The sequence below is a fragment of the Bos mutus genome, chromosome 6 (genome assembly GCF_027580195.1).
Source record: "Bos mutus isolate GX-2022 chromosome 6, NWIPB_WYAK_1.1, whole genome shotgun sequence".
NCBI lineage: Eukaryota > Metazoa > Chordata > Mammalia > Artiodactyla > Bovidae > Bos > Bos mutus.
The window spans coordinates 5,493,121-5,512,537 of NC_091622.1; the positions used below are offsets into that span (position 1 = coordinate 5,493,121).

Here is a 19,417-nt window from a genome sequence, read left to right on the forward strand (position 1 = left end):
CTCAGACAGTAAAGAATCCGCCTTCAATGCAGGAAACCTGGGTTCCATCCCTGGGTTCCCAGGATCCCCTGGAACAGGGACTGGCATACGACTCCAGTATGGTTGCCTGGAGAATCCCATGGACAGTGGAGTCTGGCAGGCTATAGTCCATGAGGTGGCACAGAATTGGACACGGCTGAAGCAACTCAGCATGGATGCAGGACAGATGTTTACTCACTATGGTAAACTCACGTGTTTAGTGTGTGTGTTTCTGTTTGTGTGTGTGTGTGTGTCTGTGTGTGTTAGTAGCCTCCTAACAGCCATCTCTCTGTGATCCCATTGACTGTAGCCCAGTAGACTCCTCTGTCCATGGAATCCTTCAGGCAAGAATACTAGAGTGGGTTGCCATGCCCTTCTCCAGGGGATCTTCCTGCCAGGCATTAAACCTGCATCTCTTGCATCTCCTGCATTGGCAGGCAGGTTTTTTACCACTAGCACCACCTGGGAAGCCCATTTGTCTTACAATGAATCAAAAAACGCTTAGTGAGGCCACCAAAATCTCTGATCACTGCATCATGCTTGCTTCCCCTGCGTCTCAATGCCTTTTACTTGTAAATTAGTGTAGGGATGACGCCACCATTTGTTCCTTCTTTTTCCTCCTTTTATCTCCCTTCCATTTTTTTTTTAATTTTATTTTTAAACTTTACATAATTGTATTAGTTTTGCCAAATATGAAAATGAATCCATCACAGGTATACATGTGTTCCCCATCCTGAACCCTCCTCCCTCCTCCCTCCCCATACCATCCCTCTGGGTCGTCCCAGTGCACTAGCCCCAAGCATCCAGTATTGTGCATCGAACCTGGACGGACAACTTGTTTCATACATGATATTTTACATGTTTCAATGCCATTATCCCAAATCTTCCCACCCTCTCCCTCTCCCACAAAGTCCATAAGACTGTTCTATACATCAGTGTCTCTTTTGCTGTCCCGTACACAGGGTTATTGTTAGCATCTTTGTAAATTCCATATATATGTGTTAGTATAGTGTATTGGTGTTTTTCCTTCTGGCTTACTTCACTCTGTATAATAGGCTCCAGTTTCATCCACCTCATTAGAACTGATTCAAATGTATTCTTTTTAATGGCTGAGTAATACTCCATTGTGTATATGTACCACTGCTTTCTTATCCATTCATCTGCTGATGGACATCTAGGTTGCTTCCATGTCCTGGCTATTATAAACAGTGCTGCGATGAACATTGGGGTACACGTGTCTCTTTCCCTTCTGGTTTCCTCAGTGTGTATGCCCAGCAGTGGGATTGCTGGATCATAAGGCAGTTCTGTTTCCAGTTTTTTAAGGAATCTCCACACTGTTCTCCATAGTGGCTGTACTAGTTTGCATTCCCACCAACAGTGTAAGAGGGTTCCCTTTTCTCCACACCCTCTCCAGCATTTATTATTTGTAGACTTTTGGATGACAGCCATTCTGACTGGTGTGAAATGGTACCTCATAGTGGTCTTGATTTGCATTTCTCTGATAATGAGTGATGTTGAGCATCTTTTCATGTGTTTGTTAGCCATCTGTATGTCTTCTTTGGAGAAATGTCTACTTAGTTCTTTGGCCCATTTTTTGATTGGATCATTTATTTTTCTGGAGTTGAGCTGTAGGAGTTGCTTCTATATTTTTGAGATTAGTTGTTTGTCAGTTGCTTCATTTGCTATTATTTTCTCCCATTCTGAAGGCTGTCTATTCACCTTGCTGATAGTTTCCTTTGATGTGCAGAAGCATTTAAGGTTAATTAGGTCCCATTTGTTTATTTTTGCTTTTATTTCCAATATTCTGGGAGGTGGGTCATAGAGGATCCTGCTGTGATGTATGTCAGAGACTGATTTGCCTATGTTCTCCTCTAGGAGTTTTAATGGCTTTGTTAACATTTGTAAGTTTAGCCCACCACTCAAGGTTACAGTTACATGGTAACCAGTTTTACTACATGCCTAATCTTATAAATCTTATTTTTAAAGTGAGTGCAACAATCAAAATCTGTTTGGAAGTTTGCAAAATTCAATAGGTTTATACAAAACATAGACTGAGTTTCAAATGATACAGCTAAATCACCAGTGTGTAGTTAAATTTCTACCAGGGCGATAATACAACAGAAAGAAAAAATTAATCAGTCCATCTTGGTACTTGTTAGCAGCTATGAACAAAAATATATTGATGTAGTAATAACTACAGACAGGTTATTAAAATTATCTTAGAAACCAAATAACATATGGTGTTTCCTTGTCCCCTATTAATGTTCGATTGTATGATAATAGAAACAGTGCAGGTATTATTTAGAGTTGACCCCTTGACACTTGACCCATAATAATACACACTAGGTATGCAAATAGCAAGTAGAGTGCTACCCTCTAAAAGGTGCACACTTGGAACTGATTTCACTTTTGAGCAAGTGTTACTAGGCTCTTGCCTGTTTCCATGCTATAAGCACAGACTAGTAAGAGGGTGGCTACTTATGGGTACAGGTCTTTGACAGTCCCAAAGTTTTCTCTTCCTAAAGTTGATTGATCTTGGTGGGGAATCAAACCTTGCAACTTTGGCCTTGAGAATACCATATGTCAAAGCAACCATGGAGTTGGTGTAAATCAGAAATGAATATATAGTCAGAACCACATTGAGTTTGTCATTAAACTGTCTATAAACAGTGGTCCAATAGCAAATACCCACGGAATATTCTGCATGAGTCATGTCCTGGCTTATCCATACTCAGTCTCACCAATCGATTCTACAGCACAGGGTTCAGGAGAGAGAAGAGACACACTCCAAGTGCATGTAGTTTGGTACACAAGGCAAAGGCCCTGCTGCACACTCCCAGACTCCCAGAAGCCAAAGCCAGATGACGTGGTTGAATGGCATCACCAACTCCATGGATGTGAATTTGAACAAGACCCAGGTGTTGCTGATGGACAGGAAAGCCTGGTGTGCAGTCCATGGGGTCACAAAGAGTAGGACAGGACTGAATGGCTGAACTCACATGGAGTGCTTCCTCCTTCCAAATGTACTGCGGACACTCCATAAGAAGCATAGTGAAACCCTGATGACCAGCATTGGGTACTCTATACCAATTCCAAGAAAAAGTATGAGAGGACTGAGACTTTGTGCATTATCTTCATACTCTATCCTCAGTACTCAAGAGAGTGCCTGACACAAACAGCAGCTCAATAAGTACTGAAACAAGCGAACACTAACAGGATTGTAATCATGATAGTTGCCTTAGAAACACTGCCTATAGAAGATACTAGTAAGAGAAGTCAGGCTGTATATTCGGAGAAGGCAATGGCATCCCTCTCCAGTACTTTTGCCTGGAAAATCCCATGGATAGAGGAGCCTAGTAGGCTGTAGTCCATGTGGTCTCTAGAGTTGGACACGACTGAGCGACTTCACTTTCACTTTTCACTTTCATGCATTGGAGAAGGAAATGGCAACCCAGTCCAGTGTTCTTGCTTGAAGAATCCCAGGGAAGCCTGGTGGGCTGTCGTCTGTGGGGTCACACAGAGTCGGACACAACTGACACGACTTAGCAGTAGCAGTAGCAGGCTGTATATTAAGACCAGTGGAAGCAAGTTGTGCCTTTGAAACTGGCAAGGCAAGTTTGCACAACAGTTTACAACCTCATCTCTTTTAATAGGCCCCATTCTATGATATTAAGACTTGGTCATCAGGATAAAGTTTCCAGGCCTCCACTTAGGAAGCTGACATTTGCATATTCTATCCCACAGGTGTCAAGTTGCAATGAATCTAATTTTTCAATTTTCTCTTTGGGTGGATATATACAATTCAAAGAGTTGTAAGGGTAACATGTAGTTTACCATTGGGGCTTTAGATTTATTTCTAACACCTGCTGCTTAAAAGTCTGTAGAACTGAACTTTTATATGATTTTTTTTTTTTTAAAAAAAGATTGAAGCAATTTCGGTACTAGCTTTTTCGCAAAGAGCACACATACTTCAGGTTTTCTCTTAATATGTGTATAAGAGCATGTAGGGGTGTAATTTTGTTTATTTCAGAACTTCTCTTTCTTGAATCACAAGCAAGCATGTGTCTGAAGTAAACAAACAAAATGGGCATGTGCGTTTCTTTTCAAGAAACTAATAGGATTTAGGATCAGTTATCACCAGGCCTTGCCAGTTTGTACTAATGTGTTAACATGTACACAGAGATAAGTTCCAGGCAATAGAAGGAGCTTTAGCTTCATTCTCACTACAGCCCAGACTCTGCTTTTATGCTTCTAATTTTAGTTGGGGAAAATCCAACCAGTACTTCTGGGTGTGCAAGGCTGTGGAGAATGACAGCCAAACTCTGTGTGAATCAGTCTGCGTGGCTGTGAAGGAATTGTGGACTGAATTGAAGTTTTCCACTAAATATTTTCTTTGCAATTTCTCCATTGAATTTATCCTAAGAATAATACATACTTTTTGATCTATATAAGGATTTTCTTCGAAATATCCAAGGAAGCATATTTTCAGCCAGTCTCTATGATAAATGGCTTGATGTTATTGATCAAGGCGAGGAGGAAGACAAAATAACCACAACCCAGAGGTAATGATGCCATAATTACTCAACTCTGAGAAAATACAACCAACATACTCTTAGGAATATATTAGCTTATAGTTTACAGCTGTGTCCTCTAAAATAATGATCAGTATCACGGGGTTTCACTTGATCATGCCCATGGAAGCTAGTTTGAAGAGAGATGCATGCCTTACTGGTGACACTGTAATTGGTGTTTTTCTCCTAATCTCATTATCATGGACTGCTTGACCATTTTACACCTTCTGAATACATGAAACTGTTGGAGATGAAATCCACTGGTCTAAATTGAGATGATAAAGAACCAATCCGCCAGTGGTATGATCTTAAATACAAACACATAACTAACCAGAGTAGGTCTTACCTGGTTCAGGAATTAAATTCAGTGAAACATTTTTGTATGCATTCATGCCTGGAACTGTGAGAATGGACTGTGTACATGGTATAAAAAGAAGTACTTTGTTCTCTGTATTTCCACTTACTAAGCAAAATGACTCGCTTTATTTATAAGTGTTTTCTCTGTCCTTAGGCTTCTAGACCAGCTGCCGAGAGCAAATGTAGTTTTTCTGCGATATCTTTTTGCAGTTTTACGCAATATTGAGCAACATTCCTCATCCAATCAGATGACAGCTTATAATTTATCAGTGTGTATAACCCCAAGCATGCTTTGTCTGTCTAATTCTGGCAGCTCAGAAAACTTCACCAAACAGGTAATGAGATCTCTCATTTTTATGCCTTGCGGAGCAGAGTCCCCATCTTGAACCTGAAGTCTGTAGTATTAACTCTGATGAACCAGTTTTTAAGTGCACATTTTAATTACACTGCCTTGGAGTGGCAGAGTCCTACTCTGGTTGGGCATGGGAAGCTGTATTATAACTGAGAACAGTTGACTCACTTCCCCTTTGCCATCCAACAGATTAAACGATAGAGAGGTAAGAGTAGGATGATATGATAGAAAAGAACCTGGCTTTGGAATCAGAGAGCCAAGGTTCAACTCTCAGCCTAATCACTGAGGGTGTACAAGCCTCCAAACTATGATTTCATCATTACACAATGATGACACCCAATACATCTGGTCACTGTCGGCACATCTTAGCGGCCTGGGCAATATGAGCACCTGAGGCTCCACACATACTGGCCGCACTCTGCCAGCTGTGGATCATTCAGGAAAATACTTGGCTTCTATTGTGTCTCTGCCTGAGGATGAGGAAGCTAGTAAAATATTTCAGAACATCCTAAGAGAGCCACAACATGCCTAATAAGATCACAGCTCTTCTCCAAGCTCCCCCGGACAGCAAGTGTGAGGCAAGGGAATGTGGTAAGACAGACAGACATGTTTTCTCTCCAGATGCTTTCTTCCTTCACAAAGCCCCCCGGCCAACACAGAAACCTCTGGTACCCAAGTTTCAGATATTTCTTCACTGAAGTGAAATTCACAATTGGTGTTGTATTTGATACTATATAAATTTTAATAATATGAGATATAAAAAATCTATCTCAATAAAACTAGAAACAAATTTATTAAAAATAAATAAAACTTAATAAGAGAATATATATTTTTGTCCCAAAAATCCTATGCGGGCTACTTAAAAATCATCCTAGTTTTAAGCATGTTAACCATCATTACAAAATTTTAGCTATTAAAGCAGGGTACATAATAAAACTTTAGCACACTGACTAAAAGAATTTTAAAATTTGAGCCCAAACTACTCTTAAAAGTATCAGTTATGTCTTAGAAAAAGCTGATGTATATATATTTATATATTTTTTAATCAAGTCTGATTTTTTCTCAGATTTCTTTTGCATTTTTGGTTAGAGCCAAGATTCATGGATGAAATGTGATTTACTATTACACCATATGTAGAGTAATACCCCATTTTTTGCCCCTTCGTGTTACAGATTTCTTTCATACAATTTCTCATTGAAAACTGTCTCAAGATATTTGGAGAAGATATCACTTGTCTCTTTGGAGAGACGTCAGTGAGTTCTGATAACAGTGATATCACTGATATTACCGATAACAGTGAGAAGGTTGCAGGTATGTGAATAATGTAACTGGCTTTGATGCCAAAGACAGCAAGGCTGCCAGGGGTCAATGGGAGATCCTAGAGCCCAAAGCACATTCTAAGGGCAGTAATTTCCATCTGCTCCAAGACATGGGAAGATTCCGACTTGTGAGATCAAAGCAAGGATAAGACTGTTCTGATTTCAAGAAGCAACTAGTACAGCTTCAGGAGACATCACTGTTCATTGAGTTCAGTTCAGCTGCTCAGTCGTGTCCAACTCTTTGCGACCCCAAGGACTACAGTGACCCCAAGTCCTTGGGGTCGAGGACGGCAGCACACCAGGCCTCCCTGTCCATCACCAACTCCCAGAGCTTACTCAAACTCACGTCCTTTGAATTGGTGATGCCGTCCAACCATCTCATCCTCTCTCGTCCCCTTCTCCTCCTGCCTTCAATCTTTCCCAGCATCAGGGTCTTTTCCAATGAGTCAGTTCTTTACATCAGGTGACCAAAGCATTGGAGTTTTAGCTTCAGCATCAGTTAGATTGCTGTGTTTGGGGTGGCCTTTCTGTATTCTGGCAGCTTGTGGTTCTTTTTTATTGTGGAGATTCCTCACTGTGTGTGGGATTGTATGAGTGGCTTGTCAAGGTTTCCTGCTTAGAGAAGCCTGCGTCCCTGTTCTGGTGGGTGGAGCTGGACTTCTCTCCAGAGTGCAATGAAGTGTCCAGTAGTGAGTTTTGAGATGTCTATGGGTTTGCTGTGAAGTTGGGCAGCCTGTGTATTGAATCACAGGGCTATGTTCCTGCGTTGTTGGAGAATTTGTGTTGTAAGTCTTGCTCTGGAACTTGTTGGCTCTTGGGTGGTGCTTGGTTTCAGTGGAGGTATGGAGGCTTTTGGATGAGGTCTTGTCCATTAATGTTCCCTGGAGTCAGGAGTTCTCTGGTGTTCTCAGGTTTTGAACTTAAGCCTCCTGTCTCTGGTTTTCAGTCTTATTCTTAGAGTAGCCTGAAGACTTCTCTATCTGTACAGCACCGATGATAAAACATCTAGGTTAATGATGAAAAGCTTCTCCACTGTGAGGGACACCCTGAGAGTTTCACCAAGTTAGATGTTGAAGAGAATAAGGAGGAGGGAGATAGAGTTGACCAGGAGAAGAAGAGGGGGAATCAAAAGGGGAGAGAGCAAGCTAGCCAGTAATCAATTCACTATGTGTGCTCTCCACAGTCTGGGCCCCTCAGAGAGGCTCATGCACTTACCCAGAGAAGAGAAGGAAGAAGCAGAGAGAGGTGACCAGGATAAGAAAAGAGGGAATCAAAAGGAGAGAGACAGATCCAGCCAGTAATCAGTTCCCAAAATGTTCTCCATAGCCCGGAATACACAAAGAGATTCACAGAGTGGGTAGGGAAGAAAAGGGTGAGGGAGGAGATAGAGGCGACCTGGTGGAGAAAAAGGAGAGTCAAAAGGGGGAGAGAGCAATCAAGGCAGTGATCAAACTCCCAAGTAAAAATGGGTAGTGAAGATTGGGGTCTTAAACGTTCAAAATTGATAACAAATACCAAAAAGCAAACATTAAAAGTGTACAGTAAAGGTTAGAGTCTCCCAAATACAGTATTAGAAAAACAAAACAAAGTCACAAAAAATAACAAAACATATATATGAAGTTTGCAGGTAATAGTAGGTTATAAAAATTAAAATTAAAGAAGTAATAGAGGACTTAAAAATTTAAAAAAATATTTTTTTAATGATAATACTAAAAATATATCTAGGAATTTCTCTTCGGTTGTTGTGGGCAGTGTGGGGTTAGTTCAGTTTCAGATAGTTCCGTGATCCAGCTTATAGTTCTCAAGATCTATAGGCTCCTTCCAATGTAGTCAGTGCTAACTACAAGGTTTTAATCTGTTGCACCTGTCTTATCCAGAGCGGTTCCCTCTGTTTATTTTAACTTCTTCTGTTTGCTGGTGTCTAATTTCCGCCCTGACTCATGGGGGTGAAGGTGGTCACTTATTTAGGCTCCCTTATTCATTGGTGCTGTGGGGACGGACGAGCACTGCAAACAAATATCCCTGGCATGTGCTCACAGTGTCCTGGCCGCACTGGGTTTGCCCCCGCTCACGGTGTGTATCCTTTCCCATACTGCTCAGGCTCCAGGTTGCTCTGCCTGCAACTGTCTGAGGCAGGCCCTGGGTTGCGTGCACTTCCCAGGTCTAAGCCGTTCAGGTTCAGGTTCAGGTTCTCAGGTACTCCACAAAGGCACAGACTCAGTCGGACCTGCGTTTTGTGCCCTTCCCATGTCCGAGCAGCTCAGGCGACCAGGTGCTTAGCGACCCCCAGGTGTGTTGTGTCTTATCACCTCCCTCATCCCAGCCGCTTGATTTGCTGGGTGGCAGCAGGCCTGCCCGTCTCAGGTGGGCCGTGTGTCTCTTCTGGGGAGCTGATCTCTGGCTGCGACCGTCCCAGCAGATGTCAACCGCCCAGAATCCCAACAAGTCTTGGTTAGCAAATGGGAGCCTGCTTGCAGTTTTGTAGAGGATGCCTCTCTGGGGCTGAGATTGCCCCTTTCAGGCTCTGGCTGCCCCCGCCTGCCTCCCTGTCTCTGGTGGGAGATGAGTCAGTGCACAGCCAGCTAGCTCTGCTCTGGTATTCTCTCAGTCCTCTGCTCTGTGAGTGGGCCAGGAAGTGCCTTAGATTAGGGCTTTTCACAGGACATTTTTTTTTTTTTTCTCTCTCGCTGGCTATCCCACAATTTGGGTTGCTATCTCACATTAGCTCCCTCAGATTGCCCTCAGGGCACTCAGGCCTGGCCCTTACCCTAAGCAATGCAGCCCGCACCTCCATGTTCAGGCCCCCAGTTTGCTGGTGGCAACTGTGAGTGTCTGGACTAGTTCCCTGCTGGAAGTTGATGTTAGGCATGCAATCTGTGGGGTTTCTTTCTTTCTTTCTTTCTTTTTCCTCCCCGTTATGTTACCCTCTGAGATTCCAAAACTCCCCACTGACCTGCCAATGAGAGTGTTTCCTAGTGTTTGGAAACTTCTCCTATTTTAAGACTACCGTCCCAGGACAGATCTCTGTCCCTACCTCATTTGTCTCTCTTTTTCTCTTTTATATTTTGTCCCACCGCCTTTTAAAGACAATGGGCTGCCTTTCTGGGTGCCTGATGTGCTCTGGCAGCATTCAGAAATTGTTTTCTGGAATTTGCTCAGCATTCAATGTTCTTTCGATGAATTTGTGAGGAGAAAGTCGTCTTTCTGTTCTATTCCTCCACCACCTTAGGACCGCCTCTGAGACGTGAACTCTGGATTCTACCTCCACAGCAAGCTCTCTTTCCATTCTGCTTCAGACCTAGGTTGCAAATGGAACTGGACTGAATGTTTATATGTCTGTTTGTTTTTAAGTCTTTCCTCTTGCAATTATCCCTGCTACCATTCCAGTATTGTCCCATCGACATTTCTTTCTCTGAAGAAAATGTCTTACTAATTTAGCAAGTACGGGCCAGAATAGAATTTCTACTTAATGTATTTGTATTCCTATAATAGTTATTCTATACCCACAAAGCTACACAATTTCAGTTTTTAACATTCAAACCCTAATTTGAGCATGAGGAAAAACACTAACCTAAATCTTGCCAGGATTGTTTAAGAAAGATGAGGTTGTAAAGTTAACCTGTTTCACAGTCCCTGGCAACCCACTCCAGTATTATGATCCAGGAAGTCCCACGGACAGGAGCCTTACAGGCTATAGTCCATGGGGTCTCAAGAGGTGGACACGACTGAATAATTGAGCACCATACTTTTCGTGGATATAGTATACAGTTTTATTGGTCACAGAGCCCACAAGAACTCTAACACCAACCAATGTACATTATGAAAGGCCAATCTAGGCCCGAAAATAAAAGCGTAGGCCTTAATGTCTATTTTGCTTTCCATCTATGCTTATAGGCTAGCTGGCCATATAGCTTTGTACCAACTGATAGAGCTTTCTTCCTAAGAGTATTTTTATTAAAGCTGAACAATGAATGAATACATTTAAAATACATGAATACCTGTGGGTAGTTTAGAAATAAAAGAATCAGGTTAAGAGTAGGGAAACCAGGGTGCATAAAGCAACTCAACCCATATAAACATGTATCTTTTCACGTTTGTACATATTAATTAGGAGAATCTGTTCCTGAATTTAAGAATGCATTTGCTTTCTTCATTATCTCCTTTTAAAATGATGGTAGTATGAATGTCAGGGCAGAAATAGCCTAAGGCAAAGTGATGGCATTCCTTCGGGAATGCACACCTTCTGGAGGCTACACAGTCAAATGGAGAATGGGGGTGCGGTCTGCTTAGGGGGAGGCGACTGATGTCTAGGCTGCCTTAGGCCTTCTGAAGGAGGGAAATTACCTTTACTAAAAGGCTGCTATGTGCCATGTCTTGTGCTGGGTAGTACATTATGTTATGTAGTCCAGTCAGGTGTAAGTAGCCTCATTTATGTTACATTTGAGCAAACTGAGGCTCAAAGAGTTTTAGGTAACTCATCCAATTAAGAGGCAGAATAGGAGCCTTCTGGTTCTCTCACCCAGCACAAGTGGTTCACTCATTTGAATGGACATGGTGACGCACTCACTATGTCTCCGAAAGACAAGTGAATGGGCATTTTAAAAGGTTTGGTTAAATTCTTCTGTTTATTTTTCTACAACTGGGCTCCTCTAATTGACTTCTTTAGCTGGTTATTTAAGGAAATATTAAGCAGGTTTATTGAGGAAATATCAGGAAAACATTCATAGCTGGACACGAGACACTTTGAACTCAATTCTTCACTGCTGATCACTCTTTTTTGAAAAATATTCCTTTGACAGGGGCTGTTGGTAGTTAAAATTCATCTTTGGGTTAGCTGAGTAAAGTGTCACACACACAAAAAATGGCCCCCTGTAATCCTACCATATGGTCTGCAATTAATGACTACTTCTCAAGGACCCTGAGGGCAGGAAGTCGTTCTTGGAGCTGACTGAGGTGTGTGGCCTCCCAGAGGAGAGGTCCAGAGGCTGACAAGCACTGTCAGGCAGGATGTCTCGTGAAGGGCGATTCTTTTCAAGGGAGAAAATTGGGCATGACTGGGTACTCAGAAAGCCAAACAGGTAACTGAACAGAGGAAGGAAACTTCCTACAAATGCTGCTTGATTTGAATATTAAATAATTTTGGCCTTTAAAATGAGATCTGAAACCAGAATCCACTGATAATACTCAACATTAGGAAACCTGTATAACTATAGGTTAAGTGCCTCATGACACAGGGCAAAGGGAATAGAGAGCACTGTCTGGGGGAATACTGTCACAGGGAGAATCTACCCTGAGTCTGACCACGCCTCTAGGCTTAACTACTGGTTTGCAGAATATGGGCAAGAAGAACATGTTAACACCACAAGGATGCAATTAGCCTGCTTCAGAATGAGGGGAATGCTATGTAACAAATGGTTCGGTTTCTCTCTTTCAGCCTCTGCCATGAACATGCTGCTGAATGTAAGTGGTGGAAATCAGGCTAAATAAGCTAAACTACTACTAGTGAAAATCTCTCTTCTACATTAGTTTCAGACAAGAAGACAGTTAGGAAGAGTTCTCTCAAAAACTGGGCCTTTGGCTGTATCTCCAGGACCTGCAAGGAGAACCAACACCCATGTCTACCACCCACAAAGCCAAAACAGCTCTTTGGAGCTCCTCTTGAGGATGTATGTGATAATGACACCCTGCCCACCCCAATTCTGGTAGGTCTTATTTTGGTTTCTGTAACCTTCCTGAGAAGGGGAGTGCTGAGAGACCAAGTGTTCTCTTCCAAATCTACTCCCAAATGAAGAAGTCTGGCTTTGTCCGATAAGATTCATAACATTACTTCAAAGAATAAGATCTGATTTAGGTACTGCAGAGTCAGAAGGCAAGTACAAGATGAAAAGATACTCTCATCCATTCCGCTGATTTCAACAAAGACCCATCTATACCAGCTCAGACCAGTTAACATGGACTCTGTAAGTTAAGGCAGTTAGAGAAGGCGAGGTTGAGGAAAAGAATGAGAGCAGTCTTTTACAGATCACCTTTATGAGGCAAGAAGGGGCATCAGTCAGATTAGTGAGCTGCTGCCCTTACCCAAGAAAAGAGGAAGTATATAGAGGCACGTATGTGGAAAGCTCCTGTCTTAAGGGTGCCTGTTCTTCTGCAAGGTTGTTCAGAGTAGTTATCTCTTAAACAGCTGCGGCAAGGAATTCTGGAGATCAGCCAGAGGCTGGGACAGGCTGGGAGCTGGGCAAAATCAACCCAATGTCCATTTTTTCCTTCGGGTGACAGAGTACTTGTTTTGCATAGAATGGTGGGGAGGTCCTGGAGGCCAGTTTTAACTCCAGGCTATTTTGACCGCGTAGCTTTCCTTCAGACTCTGTGTGTAAGAATCTCTGAGAGTCCAACTCATCCTCATATGTCTCCTCGTCTCCTCAAGTCTCCTTCAGCTGAGTCTTCTCCCCCTTATGATGCAAAATGTTTCACACGGATTTGATAGGGAACTCAAGTGTTTAAGCAGAAAGTACGCATCCTCTGGCAAAGACGAATCATTTGCTCCTGACAGAAGGTGTCAAAAGAGAGTCACAGAGTTCGGACTGTGCTATATCAAATTAGTGTACTGAACTGTGAGCATTAACTCTTGTTCACTGTCCACTATCTCTCCAAGCACTACACTAGATGCAGGGAATTTTATGGTATATATGAAGGAATTTATCGTACTAGCTACGTGCTAGCTACTACCCCAGACCTTGCAGCTTTCACAGAAAATTTAGGAGGTAGCCATGACTATCATCACCCCCACTTCATAAATGATAAACAAAAGAGCCTCACCCAAGTATGTGCTATGCCCAAAGTCACACAGTGGATGACTGGCATAACAGATTCCACATTCCTTGGAAAACCTGGCTCCAATATCTCTTATGTCTCTAAATCTGCAGACAGCAGAGGATATGAAAATACAAGAAAAGGAACTAGAAAGGCTGATGAGACAGGAATGTCATCAGAGAAGGAGGAGAGGCGTATTGAGCCTGATTTTGAGGGGAGGGAATACAGGAAACAGGACTGAATGGGGTGGACAGTCCCTGGAAGGGGAAGAAACAAATGGAGCATGAATATGGCAAAAAGATTTCCACACTTAGGGAAGAGCATCTATAATAGTGAATAATGAGAAAGGAGCGGTGAAGGAAGAGAGTGTGAAATCTACAAAGGCCTCAAAGCAGAGGCGTTTAACACAGTAAATTCACTGAAACGGAAAATCTGATTACACAAGTGTTTACAATGTTTCAGTGTATGAATGTCAAATCGATTGTTGGGTCGAAAATATATTTAGAGACACTGAAGAAAAAATTTCAAATTGACTTCGGTGCTGTTCTAGAACTGTACCCTCATATACCACAGCTCTGTCAAAACAGGAGCAAGCTTGTGCTCTGGGCTTCTAGACATGAAATGTCCCACAGTTTTCTTTTCTTTCCTTCCCTATAGGATATGCTTTCCTTTATCAATCAAAAAGGGCCCTTCACAGAAGGCATCTTCAGAAAATCAGCCAGTTTAAAATCATGCAGAGCCCTAAAGAAGAAACTAAACTGTGGAGACACAGTGAACTTGAATGAGGAATCAATTCTTGTGATAGCCTGCGTCTTAAAGGTAAGGAAAGTCTGAGCATTATCCACACACGGTAAATCTGAAGCTATATGACTGATCCTTCATTATGAATGCCCAAGAAACCTAATAGGCATAAGAGAGGAAGGATCTGAAAAGTGAAAAACACTTCACAAAGCCAAAACTGAAGGAAGGTACCGCAGATGTTATAAGCCCCATACATTAGATATTTTCCTTTTTCATTGCACATCTTGACTCCTGAACACTCCATGCAAAGGAATAACAAGATATTTCAAAATACCCACTTACACATTGAGTGTTTACCAAAACAAGCTTCCTGCTTTGGATGACTTCCTCATCACCTTCCTAATGAAGGCCACATTTCCAAAATAAAATCATACAAAGCTTTTGGAAACAGTTAACAGAAGTAACTTCCCAGGTGGCTCAGACAGTAAAGAATCCGCCTTCAATGCAGGAAACCTGGGTTCCATCCCTGGGTTGCCAGGATCCCCTGGAACAGGGACTGGCATACGACTCCAGTATGGTTGCCTGGAGAATCCCATGGACAGTGGAGTCTGGCAGGCTATAGTCCATGAGGTGGCACAGAATTGGACACGGCTGAAGCAACTTAACATGGATGCAGGACAGATGTTTACTCACTATGGTAAACTCGTGTGTTTAGTGTGTGTGTGTGTGTCTGTGTGTGTTAGTCGCCTAGTCGCAGCCGACTCTCTGTGATCCCATTGACTGTAGCCCAGCAGACTCCTCTGTCCATGGAATCTTCCAGGCAAGAATACTAGAGTGGTTTGCCATGCCCTTCTCCAGGGGATCTTCCTGCCAGGGATCGAACCTGCATCTCTTGCATCTCCTGCATTGGCAGGCAGGTTTTTTACCACTAGCACCACCTGGGAAGCCCATTTGTCTTATAATGAATCAAAAAACCCTTAGTGAGGCCACCAAAATCTCTGATCACTTCATCATCCTTGCTTCCCCTGTGTCTCAATGCCTTTTACTTGAAAATTAGTGTAGGGATGATGCCACCATTTGTTCCTTCTTTTTCCTCCTTTTATCTTCCTTACCATCTTTAATGGGCTTTGTTAACATTTGTAAGTTTAACCCACCACCCAAGGTTACAGTTACATGGTAACCAGTTTTACTACATGCCTAATCTTATAAATCTTATTTTCAAAGGGAGTGCAACAATCAAAATCTGTTTGGAATTTTGCAAAATTCAATAGGTTTATACAAAAAATAGACTTGAGTTTGAAATGATACAGCTAAATCACCAGTGTGTAGTTAAATTTCTACCAGGGCGATAATACAACAGAAAGAAAAAATTAATCAGTCCATCTTGGTACTTGTTAGCAGCTATGAACAAAAATATATTGATGTAGTAATAACTACAGACAGGTTATTAAAATTATCTTAGAAATCAAATAACATATGGTGTTTCCTTGTCCCCTATTAATGTTTGATTGTATGGTAATACCAACAGTGCAGGTATGATTTAGAGTTGACCCCTTGACACTTGACCCATAATAATACACACTAGATATGCAAACAGCAAGTAGAGTGCTACCCTCTAAAAGGTGCACACTTGGAACTGATTTCACTTTTGAGCAAGTGTTACTAGGCTCTTGCCTGTTTCCATGCTATAAGCACAGACTAGTAAGTGGGTGGCTACTTATGGGTACAGGTCTTTGACAGTCCCAAAGTTTTCTCTTCCTAAAGTTGATTGATCTTGGTGGGGAATCAAACCTTGCAACTTTGGCCTTGAGAATACCATATGTCAAAGCAACCATGGAGTTGGTGTAAATCAGAAATGAATATATAGTCAGAACCACATTGAGTTTGTCATTAAACTGTGTATAAACAGTGGTCCAATAGCAAATACCATGGCATATTCTGCATGAGTCATGTCCTGGCTTAACCATACTCAGTCTCACCAATCGATTCTACAGCACAGGGTTCAGGAGAGAGAAGAGACACACTCCAAGTGCATGTAGTTTGGTACACAAGTCAAAGGCCCTGCTGCACACTCCCAGACTCCCAGAAGCCAAAGCCAGATGACGTGGTTGAATGGCATCACCAACTCCATGGACATGAATTTGAACAAGACCCAGGTGTTGGTGATGGACAGGAAAGCCTGGTGTGCAGTCCATGGGGTCACAAAGAGTAGGACAGGACTGAATGGCTGAACTGAAATGGAGTGTTTCCTCCTTCCAAATGTACTGCGGACACTCCATAAGAAGCATAGTGAAACCCTGATGACCAGCATTGGGTACTGTATACCAATTACAAGAAAAAGTATGAGAGGACTGAGACTTTGTACATTACCTTCATACTCTATCCTCAGTACTCAAGAGAGTGCCTGACGCAAACAGCAGCTCAATAAGTACTGAAACAAGCGAACACTAACAGGATTACAATCATGATAGTTACCTTAGAAACACTGCCTATAGAAGATACTAGTAAGAGAAGTCAGGCTGTATATTCGGAGAAGGCAATGGCATCCCTCTCCAGTACTTTTGCCTGGAAAATCCCATGGATAGAGGAGCCTAGTAGGCTGTAGTCCATGTGGTCGCTAGAGTTGGACACGACTGAGCGACTTCACTTTCACTTTTCACTTTCATGCATTGGAGAAGGAAATGGCAACCCAGTCCAGTGTTCTTGCTTGAAGAATCCCAGGGAAGGGGAAGCCTGGTGGGCTGTCGTCTGTGGGGTCACACAGAGTCGGACACAACTGACACGACTTAGCAGTAGCAGTAGCAGGCTGTATATTAAGACCAGTGGAAGCAAGTTGTGCCTTTGAAACTGGCAAGGCAAGTTTGCACAACAGTTTACAACCTCATCTCTTTTAATAGGCCCCATTCTATGATATTAAGACTTGGTCATCAGGATAAAGTTTCCAGGCTTCCACTTAGGAAGCTGATATCTGCATATTCTATCCCACAGGTGTCAAGTTGCAATGTATCTAAATTTTCAGTTTCCTCCTTGGGTGGATATATTCCATTCAAAGTGTTGTAAGGGTACCATGTAGTTTACCCATGGGGGCTTTTGATTTATTTCTAACACCTGCTGCTTAAAAGCCTGTAGAACTGAACTTTTATATATATATATATATTTTTTTTTACGGCCTTTGGAATGTTTAATTTCTATTCAAAATTACGAAGAACTTACGCAAATTAATAAGAGAAGACTGTTGTATTAGTTTTCTTTCATGACTATAACAGCTTGCCACAAACTTAAGGGTTTAAAACAATAGTATTGTATTATGCTGCAGTTCTACAAGTAGGAAATCTGTTACAGGTCCTAGTGGGCTGAAACCAAAGTGTTAGCAGGGTTGCATTCCTTTCTGCAGGCCCCAGGGACAAATCTATTTCCTTGCCCATTCAGATGTTGGAATTCAGTTCCATGCAGTTGTAGAGCTAAGATCTCCTCATCCTTGCTGTCAACTTGAGACTGCCCTCAGCTCCTAAAGACAACTTCCAGAATCAGCAACAAAATGTCAACTCATTCTCACACTGTCACCACTCTGACTTGACTTATTTTCCTTCTACTTACACTTTTTAGATTTCATATGAAATCTTAGGGCTTCCCAGGTGTCTTTGTGGTAAGGAATCTGCCTGCCAATGCAGGAGACGCAAGTTCGATCTCTGGGTTGGGAAGATCCCCTGGAGAAGGGAATGGCAACCCACTCCAGTACTCTTCCCTGGAGAATCCCATGGTCAGAGGAGCCTGGTGGGCTGCAGTCCATGGGATCGCCAAGAGTCAGACACGGCTAAGAGACTGAATGACAATAAAAAAAAATTTTTTTTTAAAGAAAAAGATTGAAGCTATTTCGATACTAGCTTTTTCCCAAAGAGCACACATACTTCAGGTTTTCTCTTAATATGTGTAGAAGACCATGTAGGGGTGTAATTTTGTTTGTTTTATTTCAGAACTTCTCTTTCTTGAATCACGAGCAAGCATGTGTCTGAAGTAAACAAACAAAATGGGCATGTGCGTTTCTTTTCAAGAAACTAATAGGATTTAGGATCAGTTATCACCAGGCCTTGCCAGTTTGTACTAATGTGTTAACATGTACACAGAGATAAGTTCCAGGTGATAGAAGGAGCTTTAGCTGCATTCTCACTACAGCCCAGACTCTACTTTTATGCTTCTAATTTTAGTTGGGGAAAATCCAACCAGTACTTCTAGGTGTGCAAGGTTGTGGAGAATCACAGCCAAGCTCTGTGTGAATCAGTGTGCGTTGCTGTGAAGCAATTGCGGACTGAATTGAATTTTTCAAGTAAATATGTTATTTGAAAATTCTCCATTGAGTTTATCCTAAGAATAATATATACTTTTTGATCTATATAAGGATTTTCTTCGAAATATCCAAGGAAGCATATTTTCAGCCAGTCTCTATGATAAATGGCTTGATGTTACTGATCAAGGGAACGAGGAGGACAAAATCAAGGCGACCCAGAGGTAATGATGCCATAATTACTCAACTCTGAGAAAATACAACCAACATACTCTTAGGAAAATATTAGCTTATAGTTTACAGCTGTGTCCTCTAAAATAATGACCAGTATCACGGAGTTTCACTTGATCATGCCCATGGAAGCCAGTTTGAAATGAGATGCATGCCTTATTGGTCACACTGTAATTGTCACCAATCTTATTAACATGGAATGCTTGACCATTTTATGCCTTCTGAATACACGAAACTGATGGAGGTGAAATCCACTGGTCTCAAAAGAGATGATAAAGAACCTATCCGCCAGTGGTATGATCTTAAATACAAACACATAACTAACCAGAGTAGTTCTTATCTGAATCAGGAATTAAATTCAGTGAAACATTTTGTATGCATTCATGCCTGGAACTGTGAGAATGGACTGTGTACATGGTATAAAAAGAAGTACTTTGTTCTCTGTATTTCCACTTACTAAGCAAAATGACTCGCTTTATTTATAAGTGTGTTTTCTGTCCTTAGGCTTCTAGACCAGCTGCCGAGAGCCAATGTAGTTTTTCTGCGATATCTTTTTGCAGTTTTACGCAATATTGAGCAACATTCCTCATCCAATCAGATGACAGCTTATAATTTATCAGTGTGTATAACCCCAAGCATTCTTCATCTGCCTAATTCTGGCAGCTCAGAATTAGGAAACTTTTTACCAAAAAGGTAACGAGATCTCTTATTCTTATGCCTTGTGGGGCAGAGTCCC

General features: G+C 41.9%; 1 protein-coding gene across 2 annotated transcripts in view; it reads left to right on the forward strand.

Moving 5' to 3' along the window:
• Window positions 1-19,393, forward strand: part of LOC138988206 (uncharacterized) — a 55,381-nt gene extending 35,988 nt beyond the window's left edge. Inside the window, exons 15-21 of one of the 2 annotated variants that reach the window (XM_070371930.1) lie at window positions 4,471-4,580; window positions 5,101-5,281; window positions 6,471-6,609; window positions 12,144-12,319; window positions 14,085-14,246; window positions 18,565-18,674; window positions 19,186-19,393. In XM_070371930.1, coding sequence (XP_070228031.1) covers window positions 4,471-4,580; window positions 5,101-5,281; window positions 6,471-6,609; window positions 12,144-12,319; window positions 14,085-14,246; window positions 18,565-18,674; window positions 19,186-19,378 — 1,071 coding nt within the window. In that variant the 3' untranslated portion in view covers window positions 19,379-19,393. Of the gene's footprint in view, window positions 1-4,470; window positions 4,581-5,100; window positions 5,282-6,470; window positions 6,610-12,143; window positions 12,320-14,084; window positions 14,247-18,564; window positions 18,675-19,185 lie in introns of those variants that run through there. The other variant, XR_011464447.1, reaches the window with a different exon arrangement.
• Window positions 19,394-19,417: the final 24 nt, after the last annotated feature.